Raw genomic sequence first — 17007 nt, 5'->3', positions numbered from 1 at the left:
TGGATATGGTAGGGACCTGGGACTTTCTTCATGTGGGCTTTCCCTCTTCCCCTTTTCAGGTGGCCCCTTCTTAGTTGTTGCGAAGGATGATTGTAGGCTTCTCAAGATGAGCTTAGGTTAGGGTTTAGGGTTTAGGGTTTAACGTATAGGCATTGTTGAACGTGTAGGCAATTCTCCCATTTCTAGTGCATGCATTCAAGGGATCCGAGCATACCTGGCCACCATCTTTCTTCCGAGAGCGCCATGAGCCTTTAGGTGTTTGCGCTAGTTGGTTCTCTCAAGTACTCTTGTCCAAACACCTTGAGCATTGCAGTAGCAAGCCTGACAATGGCATCTCTACATGTGCTTTAAGACATCCGGAGGTACTTGCCCACTAATCTGTGGCCGTGTAGGCAAGGATCCTCAACGCAGTTGTGCCATAGGCAAACATACTCAATGCGGCCAGGCACTAGAGAACTCAGTGGTTCCAACGATGTCTTGATTCAAGGTGAAGTAGTCATCGTAGGCCCGAACACAATTGTAGATCTTTTATCGCATTCGAAAGCGGCGATGAAAATGGTCCACGAACACTGGGGGCAAAGTGGTCGTCCATCAACATCAAATGCCCCGTGCACTATTCCGAGTCAGCACCTGACGCTCCCTTGATTGATCCCTTGAAATTGAGAACACGTTCAGCCGCATGCCCCGCGTCTGCAAGGACTGCCATAATCATCGCCGTTTCATCCTCATTCAATGAGGATGAATTGAAGAAGTCGTGGTCCAGATCCATCATGTTTGCTTGAAAAGTAAGGAAAAAAAACTATCGCCAATCTGTCTATGTCATCTGGCCAACCATTTTTGTTGGGCGTGGTGTCCGCCATGGATGGCACCTGGGTGTACAACGACATCGAAGGTATGGGAGGGAGAGGACGCATAGCGCATGTCGAGGGAAGGGGAAGGGGTTGAGTGAGGAAAACACGGAGCCAGTAGGGTTTTGGGTGGGTCAAAGATGTCGGAGTCTTACATGGCCCCGAATTGCGAAGAATCAGACGTTCATGGCATGGCGTTGGATGACAAAACCCATAGTGGTTGTTGACGTTTAGGGGCTGTCGTACACGAGGATGCAAGAACACCTTATTATAATCGGGAGGGAAGGCAGTGAGGAGGGGAGGAAAGGTGGATAGGATTGGCAGAATTTCAGCAAGGCCGGGCGGTCGGCCCCACATGGTAGTGAGTGAGTGGTATCTCATCGGGTCGGGTAGAGGTAGCAGTTTCTTTCTTTCTTTCTTTCTTGTCCAGCATGAATGAGCACGTCATCGATCACATCAAGGCAAACCCAAGCCGAGCCGAGCCGATTCGCTAGAGAGAGAGGGGAGAAGAGCCGATGACGCTCTTGAAGCCGGCTGCCTGAAAGTGAGTGAGTGTGTGTGTGTGTATGTATGCGGGCAGTGCAGTGCAGTTGGAAAGCATTCACTTCATCCTCTCCTCTCCTCCTCTGAAGCGCTCTGCTCTCCTCTGCAAAATTGGATCTTCATCACATCCTCCTGTGCCCCGCCCTGCCCTGCCTGCATTCCCTCCCTCCCTTTAGATCGATCGATCGATCCGATTAGATCCGCGCAAGCAAAGCAAAGCAATTGCAATTGATATTGGATCGGCATCCGCAGAGAATTGCGCTCCTCTCCGATCCACCCAATTGCAATCGCAAAATTGCGTCCTCCGTCCTGGATCGCCGGCCGGCCATTGCTCACCTGGATCCGCCCCACCACATCAGAGCAGAGCAGGTGAGACCTCCTCTTGATCCGCATTCTTTTCCTTGCTTCTTCATTTGGATGGATCTTTCTTCCTTCTTTCTCTCGACTGGATGGATGTGGGCTATCTATCTGGATGATTGCCCACGGATCGCCCCAATTGCTTTGCTTCCTTTTTCTTTTTGGATCCAGAATTGTGGTTTCTTTTTCTTTGGGGTTTAGCATCAAGAGAAGAAAAGATTTTGTTCAATTTCGATCCATCTGGATCCTCGCATTCATCTGCTACTCCCACTACCTAACTAGCTGGATCACCAACCAATTCCCAGTATTTCTTTCTTTCTTTCTTTCTTTCTTTCTTTCTTTCTTTCTTTACATCGCCGGGCATTCAATTCAATTCAATTCAATCAATTTAATTCATTCCCTTCCTCCTGGATCAAATCCGCTCCTTTCTTTCTTTCTTTTTTTACATATATATACACTCCATGCCACTTGAGCAGAGTACCACAGTGACTAGTATAAATTGATTGATTAATTCCTTCAATCCTATCCTATCCTGGATTTCGCTCGCTCACACCAACTTTATATTATTAGCAGCATGTTTGTCTATCTTCAAGTTGTGCATTCCAATTTCCATGTTTGGAATCTACAATTCGATTTGCGATTCACCAATTCATGTCATCTTTTACGCTCTACTACTACAATGCTAGCCATAATTTCCATCCCAACTTCTTCTCTACTTTAATTCATTCAAAAAAGAAAAAAAGCGAGTCAATTCTCCATCTTTAAGCTATCCGATCTGGAATTCAACCATTGTATTATTGTGTTGTATTCCCACTTTATTTATTCATTTCATCCTGATCCGATCCGCTGCCAGATCAATCAATCAATCTTGTTGAGAATTCAAGCTCCTAGATCGACGATACGCTAGATAGATAGATCCTCAATGCGGGCATCTCCATCTCCACTGGGAAGGGAATTGCATTACAATTCACAAGCAGCAGATTCCAATTTCGGGGTTGGGAATGCATTACTAGTAGTACAAGATGTAACTGTAGACTCACTATGCATGCAGTGTGTGTGTGTGTGTGTGTGTGGCATCACTCGCTTTAATTGCGAATTTACTCTGCAAAATTAAATCCCCTCCCAAATTGCGAATTTACTCATTATGAATTTACTTCCAATCCATTGACTGTAAGTAAATCCGTGCAGGTAATCTTGCTTAGATTCAGGATCCATAATTACTGTCAATCAGAAGCAATCCCATTCGATTCGATCCGATCCGATCGGGATTTATTGCTTCCTTCCCTTCACATGCTCATGCTCATGGTTGCTATTGTACTACCCCAGCAAGCAGCTAGTGTAGTGTACTAGTATACATTGGTAGACACATCGCTTTCAGGATTGCTACCCCAGCAAGCAATCCTGAAATTCATGCAGCTGGCTGGATGCCTGGCTGGTGGGTCCTGGCAGCGAGTTAGTAGTGCCTTTGCCGGTTCATCGCCATCACGGCCAGTGGATGGTTGCTGTCAATCCGTTTGCAAATCTCCCCACATCACAGATTTACCTACCCAGATCCGGATCAATTTTGCATTGCATGGACGCGTCACATCGTCTCTTCGATCGCTTTTTCGACCCGATCCGCGTCGAATTTCTCGGCCCAACCCAAATGATTGTGAATTTTGTGTTATTACCACTGAAATGATAGATAGAATTTCGATCGTGCATCGAATTCCTCTTTCTCATTATAAAAGTGTTTCTTGCTGCCAGTAAACTCTTCATGTAACTGCATCAACTGTTCAGTGTTCACCACTCCTCTGAATATCACTTGTTTCACTCTTGCACTCTGCTATAATCAATCAATCAATCATGATATTCATGCACTCTGCTCTAAATCTTGAGCTGATTTTCGGCGGCTCATGCTGCTGCTTACTGTATTGCTGTTGAGAGTTACCTGACACCACCATATTCCTTATGTTGGTCTCATGGGCTGTGTGTGTATTGATTGGTTGAATTTGCTTCTTTCAGTTTCAGCAGGCAGGGAGACGACATCAGTCAGGCCGGTGAAGCAGTATGATGATGGGGACCGATGTGTGTTCTTCGCGGATGCTGTCGCTGCCCCGTTACGAGAGCGGCGACGAGGAGCTCACCGTGCTGCCCAGGCACACCAAGGTCGTCGTCACCGGTAACAACCGGACAAAGTCCGTGCTCGTCGGCCTGCAGGGTGTGGTCAAGAAGGCTGTTGGCCTTGGAGGCTGGCACTGGCTGGTCAGTCTTCCTTCCTTCCTTCCTTTCATTTTTTTTAAAGGAGGCATCCCACTGAAACTCTGCTTAATAGCTAGTGGCTGCTTCTTTATATTGATAGATATTGATTCACAACTGCAATGGAGTGAAAGGAATCATGTGTCCCTTTTGACTTCACTTTTCTTTTCAGAAAGTAGCTAGCTAGTCAAGCAAGCAATTTCAAAGTTGAAGATGCATATAATAAAGCTATAATAAAAGCATTAGTAGAAACCAACATCCATCCAAATATGGCATCTTGTTCTAATCCCTGAGACATTATTATCCTATTGGAAAAAAGCAGGTTCTCAAGAATGGTGTGGAGGTGAAGTTGCAGAGGAATGCCCTGAGTGTCTTGGAAGCTCCGACTGGCAACGAGGACGACGACGAGATCGATGGCGGTAACAGCTCCTTCTGCGGCAGCTTCGACATGGGAGACAAAGACATGAACTACTGTAAGACCATTTATTATGCCATCATTCAAAATGTTTGTAGCCAGAATGCATTCTATAACTGTCTGTCTATCAGTGAAAAAACTGAATGTTCCCTTGGTTGTGTGTTTGCTCACAGCAAGCATCGAGTACCAGAAGCCAACAAAGCCGAGGGTCCGGCACACAAGGCCATGGTCTTCCTGCACGACGACGTCCAGCAGCCGGGCCAACAACCTTCACTCGACCTCGAAGCTGCGAGCGGTAATCACTGTCACTATCCTGGCAACTAATCAGGACATTTCAAGTAATCGTGTCTGAAAGTTGAGATTGGGCCATATATAATAGTATGGTGTGACCCTGCTAGCTGGGATCACATGGCAATGGGCCATGGTTAGTTAGGTAGGAGCGTGGTCAAGTCGTTGTCATTGTCATTGCTTTGCTAAACTCGTGACTAATTTGTTGACAAGGCAAAAAGATAATTAGATTCTTAGTGTATTCAGTATCATGTCTGTCTGTCTGTCTGTCTCCTGGGAAGCTAATAATCCCAGTGCCTGTCTACCATGACAATTACGCTGATCCAACAAAGGATATTCATTCTGCTTTTTGTTGTTGTTGTTGCAGAGAGTGAACCTGACAAAGCTTGGAACACCCACACTATGGAGATACTGGAAGCACTTCAACCTTGTAAGCACTCCTGTCCTATCCCATCATCCCATGTAGTAGAGCAGAGTAGAGTAATCCTTGAGCAGCAAACAATAGAATAGAATAGAATCCATGCTAAGCTTTCGATTCATTCCTGATATGATAAATTACAGGGTGGTGAAAAATGTGTGCAGGTGAGCATGAACCCGACTCCATCAGAGGAGCAGCTGTTCCATGGGGTCCAGCAGCATTTCCAGTCGCAGGTATATTGTCTGAAACTCCTCCACTAGTAACTGAGAAGACTTGAGATGAAGAAGAAGAATCTAATCATGTGTGCATTCCTTTGTCTCCTCCAAATGGCGAAAAAACAAAAAAAGCAGCAATTGGATGAGTTGCAGGTGATCTTGGGGTTCATCCAGACGGCAAAGAGGCTCAAGACCCTGTACAAGAACAGCTCCTAGCCCAGCCTTCCTTCATTCCTCAGATGCATACATACATATGCTTCACCTTCACCTTCACCAGTGGTTTCAGTTGCTGTTAGTAGAGAGAAAGAGAGAGAGAGAGAGAGAGGGAGAGAAGAGGTTAGATGATGATGCATCATGTGGTTAAGTAAGTAAGTAAGTTATTAATCTTAGTCTCCTCCACTTTAATGGGAAGCAAGTTGTGAACAGAGAGGGATTTGTACTGGCACATTTGATCAGTACAGATTCTTAGCTTCTCTTCTTCTTCTTCTTACTCCTTGTAATGATGAGAGAGAGAGAGCAAAAATGATGGATGCTGAATCATGTAACCCCAGACCAGACCCCTTGCTGCTGCTGCTGCTGTTTGTTATAACTGACCATCAAACCAAACCAATCTCAGTTATTTGGAGAGATACTAAATACTAGCAAGTATTATAGTTAATTAATTAATAATTAGTTAATGTGAAGAAGGTACTCTGTGGATGGATGGATGGATTTTTTTTTATTTTTAGAAAAGGGGGAGATCCCCGGCCTCTGCATCAGAGCGATGCATAGGATGGATGAATGAATTATATATATTGCTGCCTTTTATTTATTTGGTGAGTCAACATTTTCACATCCATGTGTTTTCTCACCGTGCTGCATGTGTTTTCAAAATTGATGCAGTCCTCTATCTAGAAGAAGATCTGGTGCTGCATGTGTTTTCAAAATTGATGCAGTCCTCTATCTAAAGAAGATCTGGAAGGGGATCTGGATGTGAAAATGTATCTGCTCTATGTCTATCGATCCATTGACCCACTGTGCTGTGCCTGTGCGAGTTGGTAGGATAGGAGCAGCCCTGGTCTGGTCCTCCACTCCACTCCATTCTTGTTCAACATCCTCGGTGGACCGGGCGCACTGGACCAACACACAGACTATTTGCATGGTTCTATCTACTCTACATAAAAAAAAAATGAGCCTTGCGTGATTGTGGCGCACGGTGGACCAGGAGCATGGAGAGGAAGAGGCGCCGTGTGCATGCGTGCGGTGCGGTTCACATGCCAGCCTCGGGCAGTGTGCATGATATAACAAATAAAGAGAAAAGAAAAAAGAAAAAGAAACACATGATGAAAATGGATGAGGTTGTCATCAAAGTGGGCACGGACGGACAGACAGACAGACAGCATCCTTTCTCCTCATCTCTTTGTGTAGCCTCATTTGTTTTGTTTTTACACTTACTTGTGCTGCTAACCTCTGGCTTTGTAGCTACTATTTTAAATAAACATGATGGCTTTGTTTGGCAACTTGTTACTATTTATGGTACTGCTTACCCTATACTTAAATCTTGATTTTATTGTTGAACTGCATGATACTATGCTTGCAATACTAAAAGCAGGACGATCGTTCATAAGAATGTTGCAATATTTGATCACTAATCACAAAATAGATACTACACATATTGGAGTTATCATATCTCGCCGTCCCACGGCTCCTCGGCTAATTTGTAAGGTGTGCCAGGCGGCGGACTTGGATATTTTGTAGCTCAATCACCGGCTACATGGAGATACTTCAATCAATATGTGAAGGACGGTTGAGATAGTTGACTTCGAAAGGCCCTTTGCTAGTTTATTCCTCGTAACAGGCTTTCACCCCACTTTATAAATAAAGCAACAACCGTACAAAATACACGGCCGAACAATACAAAGTGGTGACGTAACCCTCTTACAAAGCCGATCTCAAGATAATCGGAAACGCAGACCGCAGGATACTATGAAACCGGAAGATAACACAGGAAGACCTGAGAACACCGCCACACGACACCCTAAAACAACTAAGCTCCACGACAACGCCCTCAGGAGGGGGACGGCGCCAGGCGTCGCCGCTGTCGAGTCAAAAGGACAAGGTTTTCACCTGGAACTCTTGCAAGGAGAGGAGCACCACGATGACGTATTCAAGAAGATAACGGCGCCCACGAGCATCGCCGCCGTCGGCGACAAAGCGTAGAGCTTTCGCTCGGCAGCTCCCTCATGCCACCATGAGGTCTTCAAGAGAGTGTGTGGCGAGTCCAAATCCCCAGATCCAGGCGCCGCCACTGCCAAAGACAAATGGCTCGCCTGAGCCACCCGCCGCTACACCTCTTGCCGCCCACACGACCAAGATGTATAGCCACCACTGCCGCCATGCCGCCCGCCGGAGAACCAACCAAGCGGACCACCTTCCAGGACCGCCATCCCAGCATTCAAGCCACCAGACATCGCCCACCGTCCGCTTCACAGTGCGCAAACCGTGACAGGAGATGCCCGGCATCAGCCACCGAGCCAGGGTCAGCGCCATCATCGCCGGGGCGCCCACGCCTGCAATCCCACCAATCCCAGTTGATCGGGGGGGATGGGGGACATGACTTTGTGGCTGCCGACGACCAGCGTTGAGCAACCCACTCAGACGACGCCAAGTCCGCAGCTTGAGGCACCGAACCAACCGCCGACAGACAGATGCCCCGACCACCACTACCACGGACCTCCACCGACGCTATAACGTGAGGACGCCTCTCCAACCGGACCCCCGTTGCGCAGCCACCCGCACCTCCACCCCTAGGAACCGCCGAACAGCCGCCCCGGACGCAGCCGCCCCGAGATCGAGTTTTTTTTGTTGGTTTATTTTAGGGTTTTGCTCGTAAATGGGATCTTTAATGTTGGAATGCACACAAAATAGAACACATAACGCGTGACACATACACGATGAGGTTGTTTTGAAAAAGAAAGTTTAAACCAAAAAAGATCACACATAACGCGTGTAAAAAAAGCAGAAAGGACTCAAGACCCATCGGGCTATGAAAAGTTTGGTAGACGTACATACTTGCGACATTGAAAGTCCATTTTTTGGCAGGACGGTTTTTCATAAAAAGATGTTACAATACTTGATCACTAGTAATCACAAAAATAGATACTAAGACATATTGGAGTGATCATTCATATCTCGCCGTCCCAGAGCTCCTCGAGTGATTTGTAAGGTCCGTCGGGTGACACAAAGTAGTCCCCCTGGCACGCCCTTTTCTGCGGTATCGTGGCGATCATCGCCTTGTCCTCCTCGCTCAGCTCCCAATCGAAGATGTCCAGGTTGTGCTTGAGCCTCTCCTTGTTGAAGCTCCTGGCCACAAAGCACACGCCCTGCTCGTACACCCACCTCAACGCCACCTGCACATACATATACATCATCATCAACAACAGCAAGACGTCTAATAAAGACTATCTCTCTCTCTATTTTTACAATTCCTTCCGAAATAAGAAAGAAAACACACATAAGAATTTGAGTTTCATTGGTATATAAATAAGCTTCTTTTTACTAAAAATATTAGTAGTACATTGGTAGTAATTTTTGCAGGGCTTGGATTCATAATAACCCTCTGTTTGACTTGTGAACGATTTATGCATGTTGAGACATATGAAACTCATGATTCATGTCTTTAATTTGTTGGTGGTTATGTTGATTCTCTTATCAAACTTGTGAGTTAGACATCTGATCCATTCCTAATGCATGCATGCATGCATGCATGCGGCCTACACATCTTTCTGAACTTTTTTTTTAGAAAAGGAGCATGATCCCCGGCCTCTGCATCTGGGCGATGCATACGGCCACATGCTATAGCTAAACTAATTAGTTTGATGATGATATGAGAAATTTACATATCTGTGAATTTTAGCTAAAAAGAAAAGAATAGAAATTACCTGGGCCACGGTCTTGGCTTTGGCGGCGGCGACGTGGTGCATGACGCCGCTGTTCATGACGGCGTCCGAGCCCCATGACGCGCCGTACGCGCCCAGCGGCGAGTAGGCGGAGACGACGACGCCGTGCCGCGCGCACACCTCCCGCACCCTGTCCTGCCTCCACCCCACGTTGAGCTCCACCTGGTTGACGGCCGGCGGCACGGCGGCGAGCGCCAGCAGGCGCTCCATCTTGGCGGCCGAGAAGTTGCTGACGCCGACGGAGCGCGCCAGGCCGAGGCGGCGGCACTCCTCCATGCCGCGCCACACGCCCTCCATGTCGAACTCCGCGTGCGTGGCCTTGTCCGCGGGGTCGTCGGCGGCGACGGGCCAGTGGACGAGGAAGAGGTCGAGGTAGGCGAGGCCGAGGCGGGCGAGGGAGTCGCGGAGCGCGGGCACGACGCGGCCCGGGCGCGCGTCGGGGATCCAGAGCTTGGAGGTGACGAAGAGGTCCTCGCGCGACCGCACGGCGCCGGAGCGCACGGCCTCGGCGACGGCGGCCCCCACGGCCGGCTCGGTGCCGTACATGGCGGCCGTGTCGAGGTGGCGGTAGCCGAGGCGGACGGCGTGCAGGATGGTGTCTGGCAGGTCGGCGGGCGCGCGCGAGGCGCCGGTGCCGAAGCCCAGCACCGGCATGGCGTGGCCCGTGTTGAGGGTGACGCACGGGATCGCCGTCGGCAGTGCGACGGCGGCATGCTGGAGGTCGTCGTCGCCGGTCATGGTTGTTGGAGCTTGATCTAGCTTGGTAGGAGTTGGATTTGGTTGAGGTTGATCGGCTGCGTGAATGGTCTTTAAATAAACTCAAGCGTACGATATGTGTGAAGTGGTGGTTGCCATGTCAAGCACGTTTCGGTTTCTATTTCTCTTTCTTTGCTTGGGACAGAAGATGATCGTTGTTTTTTTTTTCCGTCTTTTGAAAGTCAAAGTCTAAGGGAGGGATGATCCTCTTTGTCACTGTGGATTCTCTATGAGTTTTTGAGATCGACAACTCCTTGTTACGACTTGCGATTTTTATTTGACTTTTTCTTATCTTTTCGGGTTTCTTGCACTTTACCTAACACATGTATATGTATTGGCCTTTGGCCCTCCTGTGAAGTTAGTTGCTCATTATCCAACAAGGTATCAGATGCTAGGCTAGCCTCTCTCCCTCGCACGCTGCAACTCCGTGCTCCCTCCTCCTAGCCTACCTCATCTCCGGCCGTTTCTGCTCGATTCCGGCCGCCCCGGCTCGATTCCTATCTGTCCCAACTTGCCTCACGCCTCCGCCGCCTGCTGCTCTGCTCTCGTCCCGCCCGAAGCCAGGATTCGGCTTGGCTGCAGCTCCCACCGGCTGGACCGCTGAGCTCCTGGCCCGGCGTTGCTTCCCGCTAGCCTGCCTCGTCCCGCCCGCCGCCAGGCTTTTCTTCCTCCGGCCCGACGCCGTCCCCTGACCGGCCGGCCGCCGCTGCTTCTTGCTCCGCCGTGGCTTCCTCGCTTCGGATCCGGCCGGGGACTTCTCGTCCCGTGTTCCGCCGGCCCTCGCCTCGAGCGCCCCTGCTCGAGCTCGAGCTTCCGCTCTCCCTCTATGGCTGGGGCTCGGGCTGGTTGACCCAAGCGCTTCCCCCAGCGAGCGATCGGGTGCTCAATCTCCCGATCCAGATCGAGTTCTTCTGGGTCCGTTGACTTCCAAAAAAAACCCGCAGAGTGACTTCCTCATGTCCTCTTCAGGCTATGTCGCGGTCCCTCGGTGCTTGGTAATCTTTGATGGCACCAACTATGCTGAGTTTGTAGGCTTCATGCGCATCCATATGCGTGGACTCCTTCTGTGGGGTGTTCTCTCTGGCGAGGTCCCCTGTCCGCCATGCCCGGTTGCGCCAGTGGCCCCAATCCCACCAGTGACACCGGTCCTTGCTGCTGATGCTTCTCAGGCTGACCGGGATGCTGCCAAGGCTCTGGATGATGTTGCGGTTGATGCTTATGATCAGCAGGTATCTGCTTATTCCGATGCTCTTTCTGTGTACCGGGATGATCTGTCTGCTTACACTCAGTGGTGCAATGATGATGCTCGAGCTGCTGCTGTTCTCACTGCGAGTGTCCTTCCTCAGTTTGCTTCGGAGTTCATGGGATTTGGCACAGTTGCAGCGATGTGGTCTTACCTCTGTCAGCGCTATCAGCCCTCTGGTGATGTTCTCTACCTATCTGTGGTGCGCCAGGAGCACACACTCCAGCAAGGTGATTCTTCTGTTGATGAGTTCTATTCACAGTGCTCTGCCATCTGGCGCCAGCTTGACTCTCTTCGGACAGTTGTTTGTGGAACCTGTCGTTGCTGTCAGACTACTCGATCTGATCTCGAGTTTCAGAGGGTCCATGAGTTCTTATCTCGTCTCTGGTCTGAGTTTGAGCCTTGACGTGCTCACTTGCTTGCTCGTGGTCGTGTTCCTATCTCAGAGATACTTGCTGAGCTTCATGCTGAGGAGACCCGCCTTCGCTCTGCTGGGTTGCTTCTGGTTCCATCAGTGTTGGCCGCCCGGGCTCCTATGTCGTCTGCTCGCCTCACCGCTCCATCGCTCCTGCCTACTCCTCCAAGGGGGTGAGCTGTCCTCCTTATGCTGAGAAGGGCACGTCGCACCGTGACACCGTCTGTGGTTATTGCTCCCCGTTAGGTCACCCAGAGTCTGATTGTCGCCAGAAGAAGCGAGACCAGAGGCGCTCCTCCTCTAGTGGGACTCCTGTGTCTTCCTCGACTCCGTCACTCACTGACGAGGACATTGTTCGCCTCAAGTGTCTTCTTGATTCCCCAGGCTCCTCGTCGACTGCTTCCGCTGTTGATGTGACTGCATCCTCTTCCTTCTCATTTACCACCGACCCCGTCTTCTCCATCCTCCTCCTCCACCTCTCCACCATCATCTCCAGTCCGTCGCCCTCTCTCACCGTTTCCTCTCCACTATACTCGTCGATCTCGTACTGAGGATGTCTCCCCTGACGAGCCTTCCACCTCTGGTGCACCTCTCACGCCTCCCCCGGTTCATAACCTCCGTGCTCGGCCTCGCCCCCCGCCTGATCGCTACTCCCCTGATCGGTACAGTCTCTCTGTTATTGCTGAGCCCACTTCCTATCAGACTGCCATGACTTAGCCTAAATGGCAGCTTGAGATGGCCGAAGAGCTTGCTGCTCTTGAGCGCTCTGGCACATGGGATTTGGTTCCCCTTCCTTTCGGTGTCCGTCCCATCACCTGCAAGTGGGTCTACAAGATTAAGACTCGCTCCGATGGTTCTCTTGAGCGCTACAAAGCTCGTCTTATGGCCCGTGGTTTTCAGCAGGAGCAGGGGCGTGATTATGATGAGACGTTTGCTCCTGTGGCCCACATGACCACTGTCCACACTCTTCTTGTTGTGGCTTCTGTTCGTCAGTGGTCTATCTCTCAACTTGATGTTCAGAACGCTTTTCTCAATGGCGAGTTGCGTGAGGAGGTTTATATGCAGCCACCACCGAGGTACTATGCTCCTGATGGTATGGTATGTAGACTTCGCCGCTCCCTCTATGGTCTCAAACAGGCCCCTCGCGCCTGGTTTGAGCGCTTTGCCTCTGTGGTGACTACCGCCGGTTTCTTGCCCAGTGATCATGATCCTGCGTTGTTTGTTCACACGTCTCCTCGTGGTCGGACTCTTCTCTTTCTCTATGTTGATGACATGATCATCACTGGTGACGACTCTGATTACATTGCCTTTGTTAAGGCCCGCCTTCGCGACCAGTTTCTCATGACTGATGTTGGTCCACTTTGCTATTTTCTTGGGATTGAGATCTCCTCGACCTCTGATGGCTTCTACATCTCCCAAGAAAAATATATTCAGGATCTTCTTGCTTGCGCTGCTCTCGGTGATGAGCGCACTGTTGTAACTCCCATGGATCTCAACATTCAGCTTCGTGCCTCTAATGGTGACCCCTCTCCCTAATCCTACTCGCTATCGTCACCTTGTTGGCAGTCTTGTCTATCTTGCTGTTACGCGTCCTGACATCTCCTATCCTGTCCACATTCTGAGTCAGTTTGTTTCAGCCCCCACCTCTGTCCATTATAGTCATCTCCTCCGTGTTCTACGATATCTTCGTGGCACGATCTCTCAGCGCCTTTTCTTTCCCCGCTCCAGCTCTCTTGAGCTCCAGGCCTACTCTGATGCTACCTGGGCTAGTGATCCCTCTGATCGACGCTCACTGTCTGCTTATTGTGTCTTTCTTGATGGCTCTCTTATTGCTTGGAAGACAAAGAAACAGACTGCAGTTTCTCGCTCGAGTATAGAGGCTGAGTTACGAGCCATGGCTATGCTGACGGATGAGGTGATCTGGTTACGGTGGCTACTTGAGGATTTTGGTGTGTCTGCTACTACCTCGACTCCCTTATTGTCAGACAGTACTGGTGCTATCAGTATTGCGCATGACCCGGTGAAGCATGAGCTCGCCAAGCACATCGGTGTAGATGCCCACTTAGTGCGTGCTGCTGTGCAAGATAAGACTCTCGCTCTTCACTATGTGCCCTCTGAGTTACAGTTGGCGGACTTCTTCATGAAGGCACAGACTCGAGCGCAGCATCGTTTTCTTCTCTCCAAACTTAGTGTTGTCGATCCACCATGAGTTTGAGGGGGGGGGGTGTTAGATGTGTATAGCCCTTTTCGGTTTATCCCTATTGTATAAGGGATCTCTTGCACTTTACCTTACACATGTATATGTATTGGCCTTTGGCCCTCCTGTGAAGTCAGTTGCTCATTATCCAACAGAACTATCAAAAAATCATATATTTAGGAGCAGATGGATGATGGAGATGACGCAACTTTGCGTGTTCGTGCCAGACTTTTGCGCGGCGGTGCCAGTGCCTCGACATGGCCACGTTCGCCGACGAGGACTGCGGGTGGAGCTCCTCGACGACGAGGGAGTGGTGGTAGACGCATGCAGTGGAGAAGGCGTTGCGGCGTGGCGGGTGGGCCAGGAGGTGGTGTTTCCGTGCCACGTCGCAGAAATTGCGGCGGCTAACCGGTGGGGCGCGGCGGGGGTGCGGTTCGAGGTGAGTAATGGCGAGCGGGGGGTCAGGAGAGGGGATAATAGACCGACGCCTCGGCTCTCTCCCTCTCCACACCTCACAAATCTCGCCTGTGAGAACCCGCGCCCCGCGCCGCTGCGACAGCTAGGGTTCGATGACGACGAGGGAGCAGCAGATGTGGGCGCTGTCCGACGGCGACGTGATCCTGATGAGGCGGCTGAAGGAGATCGATCGATGGTTTCCGATGGCGAAGGCGCTCAACCACGCGTCGGAGGTGGTGCGGGACAAGCTGCGCGGGGAGGAGATCCTCAGATGCTTCCCCAACTATGACCGCTAGCCAGTGATGGGGGTGCTCCTGTGGGCGATGCTAGAGGCGGAGTCGCTGGTCCCGGAGCAGAGGGAGAAATGGAAGGTGTTCCGCTCCTTCCGCTTCCGCCTGATCCAGCCATGGGCGCTGCCCCCGCATCAGGGGCCCCCGCAGGAGGTGGTGGTGGGGATCCCTGCCCCTGGATCCAGGTGGCTGCCGATCCAGATCGAGGAGGACGAGGAGCGCGAGGAGATGGAGGAGGAAGCGACGGTGCCGCAGCGGCGAAGGGCCACGGTTTCGACCCCAACCTCACTCCCTCGCCGCTCGCCGCGGTTCCAGAGGCGTTCGCCTCGCCTTCTCGCTCTCTCCCGCCGCCAGTAGGGTGCTCGCCGGTCGGTAATCTCTTCTGCTTGCTGGCCGGTGAGGACTCCGAAGAGGAGGGGGAGGGGGAGGCCCTCATCTCCGATTCAGGTATGTTGGAAGCTGCGAAATACTTAGCGTCTACTACTTCGATTGAAGTAGATGATGCTAGTGGTGGTAATCTGATTGGGAAATTTAAGCCGAGTAACAGATATAAGATTAGGGGGGATCGAAATCGCGAAGAAATCAGGATTCTGGGTTGGTTTCTGGCGCAGACTTATATTCAGAGCGGTTTTTTTTTGGATAATGATACTAATAGAAAGCTGAGCAACATGACTCATGGGAATGGGATAGATGCAGAAATTGTTCGAATCCATATGAAAAAAGAAAATGTTCATCCCATAATCCCTGTATTTGGGGAAGAGGATGTAGATTTTGGGGAAATTGAGTTGCAGAGTACCCCTATTGCGAGATGCTTAGGTGTGAAAGGGGGAGGTTTGGAGGAATCGTGTGGAAAAATTCTCTGAGACCCCTGATGCTTTTTGGGGGCTCAGTTGGAAAGGATTTAAACACTGATGTGGAGGTGGGCCTGAGATGATGGAGGCCTAGTGAGATGGAGCCCGGCCCAACCCAACAAAAGGACGAAGGTGTGGGGGATATAAAAAAGGAGTGGAGGGAGCTGAGGAGAAACATCCCTTAGGGTTTCCTCCTCTCCCCCCCTCGCCGCCACACAAAAAAAACATGTCAGGAAATTTTGGTAGAGGTTTTGGGGCTCAGAGATTCAATAGAGGGGGATGGAATGACAATTTGGGAGGAAGATTCAACAATACTGAGAAGATGGGGAGATGGAATGGAGGGAGACATGCCTTCCCAGGAGGATCTGGGAGTTTTGGGAGAGGGGGGAATCGTTCTGGGAATGTGAAGGATATGAGCAGAGATGTAGAGATTGAAGAACCCAGGGCTGAGGGGAGCGAGGAGAATCTGGTGTGGCAAGCTAAGGCAGGAGGGAAAGATGCAGGGGAAGAGATACCAAGGATGACTTGTGGTGAAAAGGAAGGTACTGTAATGGAAAAAGAGAGGAGCAACAACCAGACTTCTCAGGCAGATCAGCAGCAGCAACAATTGCTGTTGACTTCGCTACTCTCTCAGCTGGTTCAGGGGATGCAGGGTAGTGAGAAGGCCCAGATGGAAGGAATGGCTGGAAATCGAATTGGTAACATGCTTGGAAGAGAAAGTCACAGAAAAGAAGAGGGAGCCCCTGATGGGCAACAGAGAGTTGACAAGATGGTGGAGCAGGGAGCTGGCTTGGATTTGAAGAAGCAAGGGGGGTAAAAGTGGTTGGCAGCATGGGTATGAAGAAAACAAGAGAAATTTTGATAGATATAACAAACAGGTGTGTGGTAAATGCAAAGACCCCAGACACACCACCAAGGATTGCAGGGTGGGACACTGCTTGATCTGTGGTAGAGAGAATCATATTACAGGGGAGTGCAACTTGCTGAAACAGGTGAAACCAGTCCCAAAATATTTAGGGTATGCAGCTAAAGGGCTGGGAATTCTTTTGGTTCAGAGCTATAAAGATGTCCTGATAGCAGAACATACCAATCCTTTGGGTGTGGTGATCATAAGAGAAGGAAGCATTAATGAGACTGAACTTGTGAAAGCTATGGAGGAAATGTTTGACTGGGGCTGGCAATGGAGAGTAAGGGAATTTGGAAAGAATGGATACATGATGAGATTTCCCAATAAAGCAAAGTTGGTGGAGCTAGCCAAGTTTAATGACTTTAAACTGCTGGGGACAGGGGTGGTGATCAAGGTTCAACCCTGGTCCCTTGATCATCAAGCTGTTGGGAAGATGCACACCATTTGGGTCAGGCTTGCCAAAGTCCCAGATTGTTTCAGACATTTTTTGGGTGTTTGTGAGGTGGCTGCTGCAGTTGGACCTGTCCTAGAGATTGATATGGATACTATAAATGAGGAGAAAATTAGAGCAAAGTGTGGGATCAGAGATGTGGAGAAATTGCCAACTCAAGTGGAAATCACTTCCCCTGATC

General features: G+C 50.1%; 2 protein-coding genes across 3 annotated transcripts; one reads left to right on the top strand and one right to left on the bottom strand.

The window, feature by feature from the left end:
- Positions 1 to 1439: 1439 nt before the first annotated feature.
- Positions 1440 to 5958, top strand: LOC123043015 (uncharacterized). Of its 2 annotated transcripts, none has more exons than XM_044465345.1 (7): positions 1440 to 1760; positions 3753 to 3992; positions 4309 to 4459; positions 4575 to 4696; positions 5057 to 5119; positions 5251 to 5340; positions 5458 to 5958. In XM_044465345.1, exons 2-7 carry the CDS (start codon positions 3798 to 3800, stop codon positions 5536 to 5538), a joined length of 702 nt encoding a protein of 233 aa, XP_044321280.1. In that variant the 5' UTR covers positions 1440 to 1760; positions 3753 to 3797; the 3' UTR covers positions 5539 to 5958. The 2 variants fall into 2 exon arrangements, with proteins under 2 accessions (XP_044321280.1, XP_044321281.1); XM_044465346.1 differs by having other exon boundaries at positions 1441 to 1760; positions 5272 to 5340.
- A 2369-nt stretch (positions 5959 to 8327) lies between these two features.
- Positions 8328 to 10093, bottom strand: LOC123039791 (deoxymugineic acid synthase 1-B-like). The gene is made up of 2 exons (XM_044462798.1): positions 9243 to 10093; positions 8328 to 8711 (listed from the first exon to the last, which is right to left on the bottom strand). Exons 1-2 carry the CDS (start codon positions 9996 to 9998, stop codon positions 8487 to 8489), a joined length of 981 nt encoding a protein of 326 aa, XP_044318733.1. The 5' UTR covers positions 9999 to 10093; the 3' UTR covers positions 8328 to 8486.
- Positions 10094 to 17007: the final 6914 nt, after the last annotated feature.

This window comes from Triticum aestivum, chromosome 2B (assembly GCF_018294505.1).
Source record: "Triticum aestivum cultivar Chinese Spring chromosome 2B, IWGSC CS RefSeq v2.1, whole genome shotgun sequence".
NCBI lineage: Eukaryota > Viridiplantae > Streptophyta > Magnoliopsida > Poales > Poaceae > Triticum > Triticum aestivum.
This window is presented reverse-complemented; position numbering and strand designations above follow the sequence as displayed.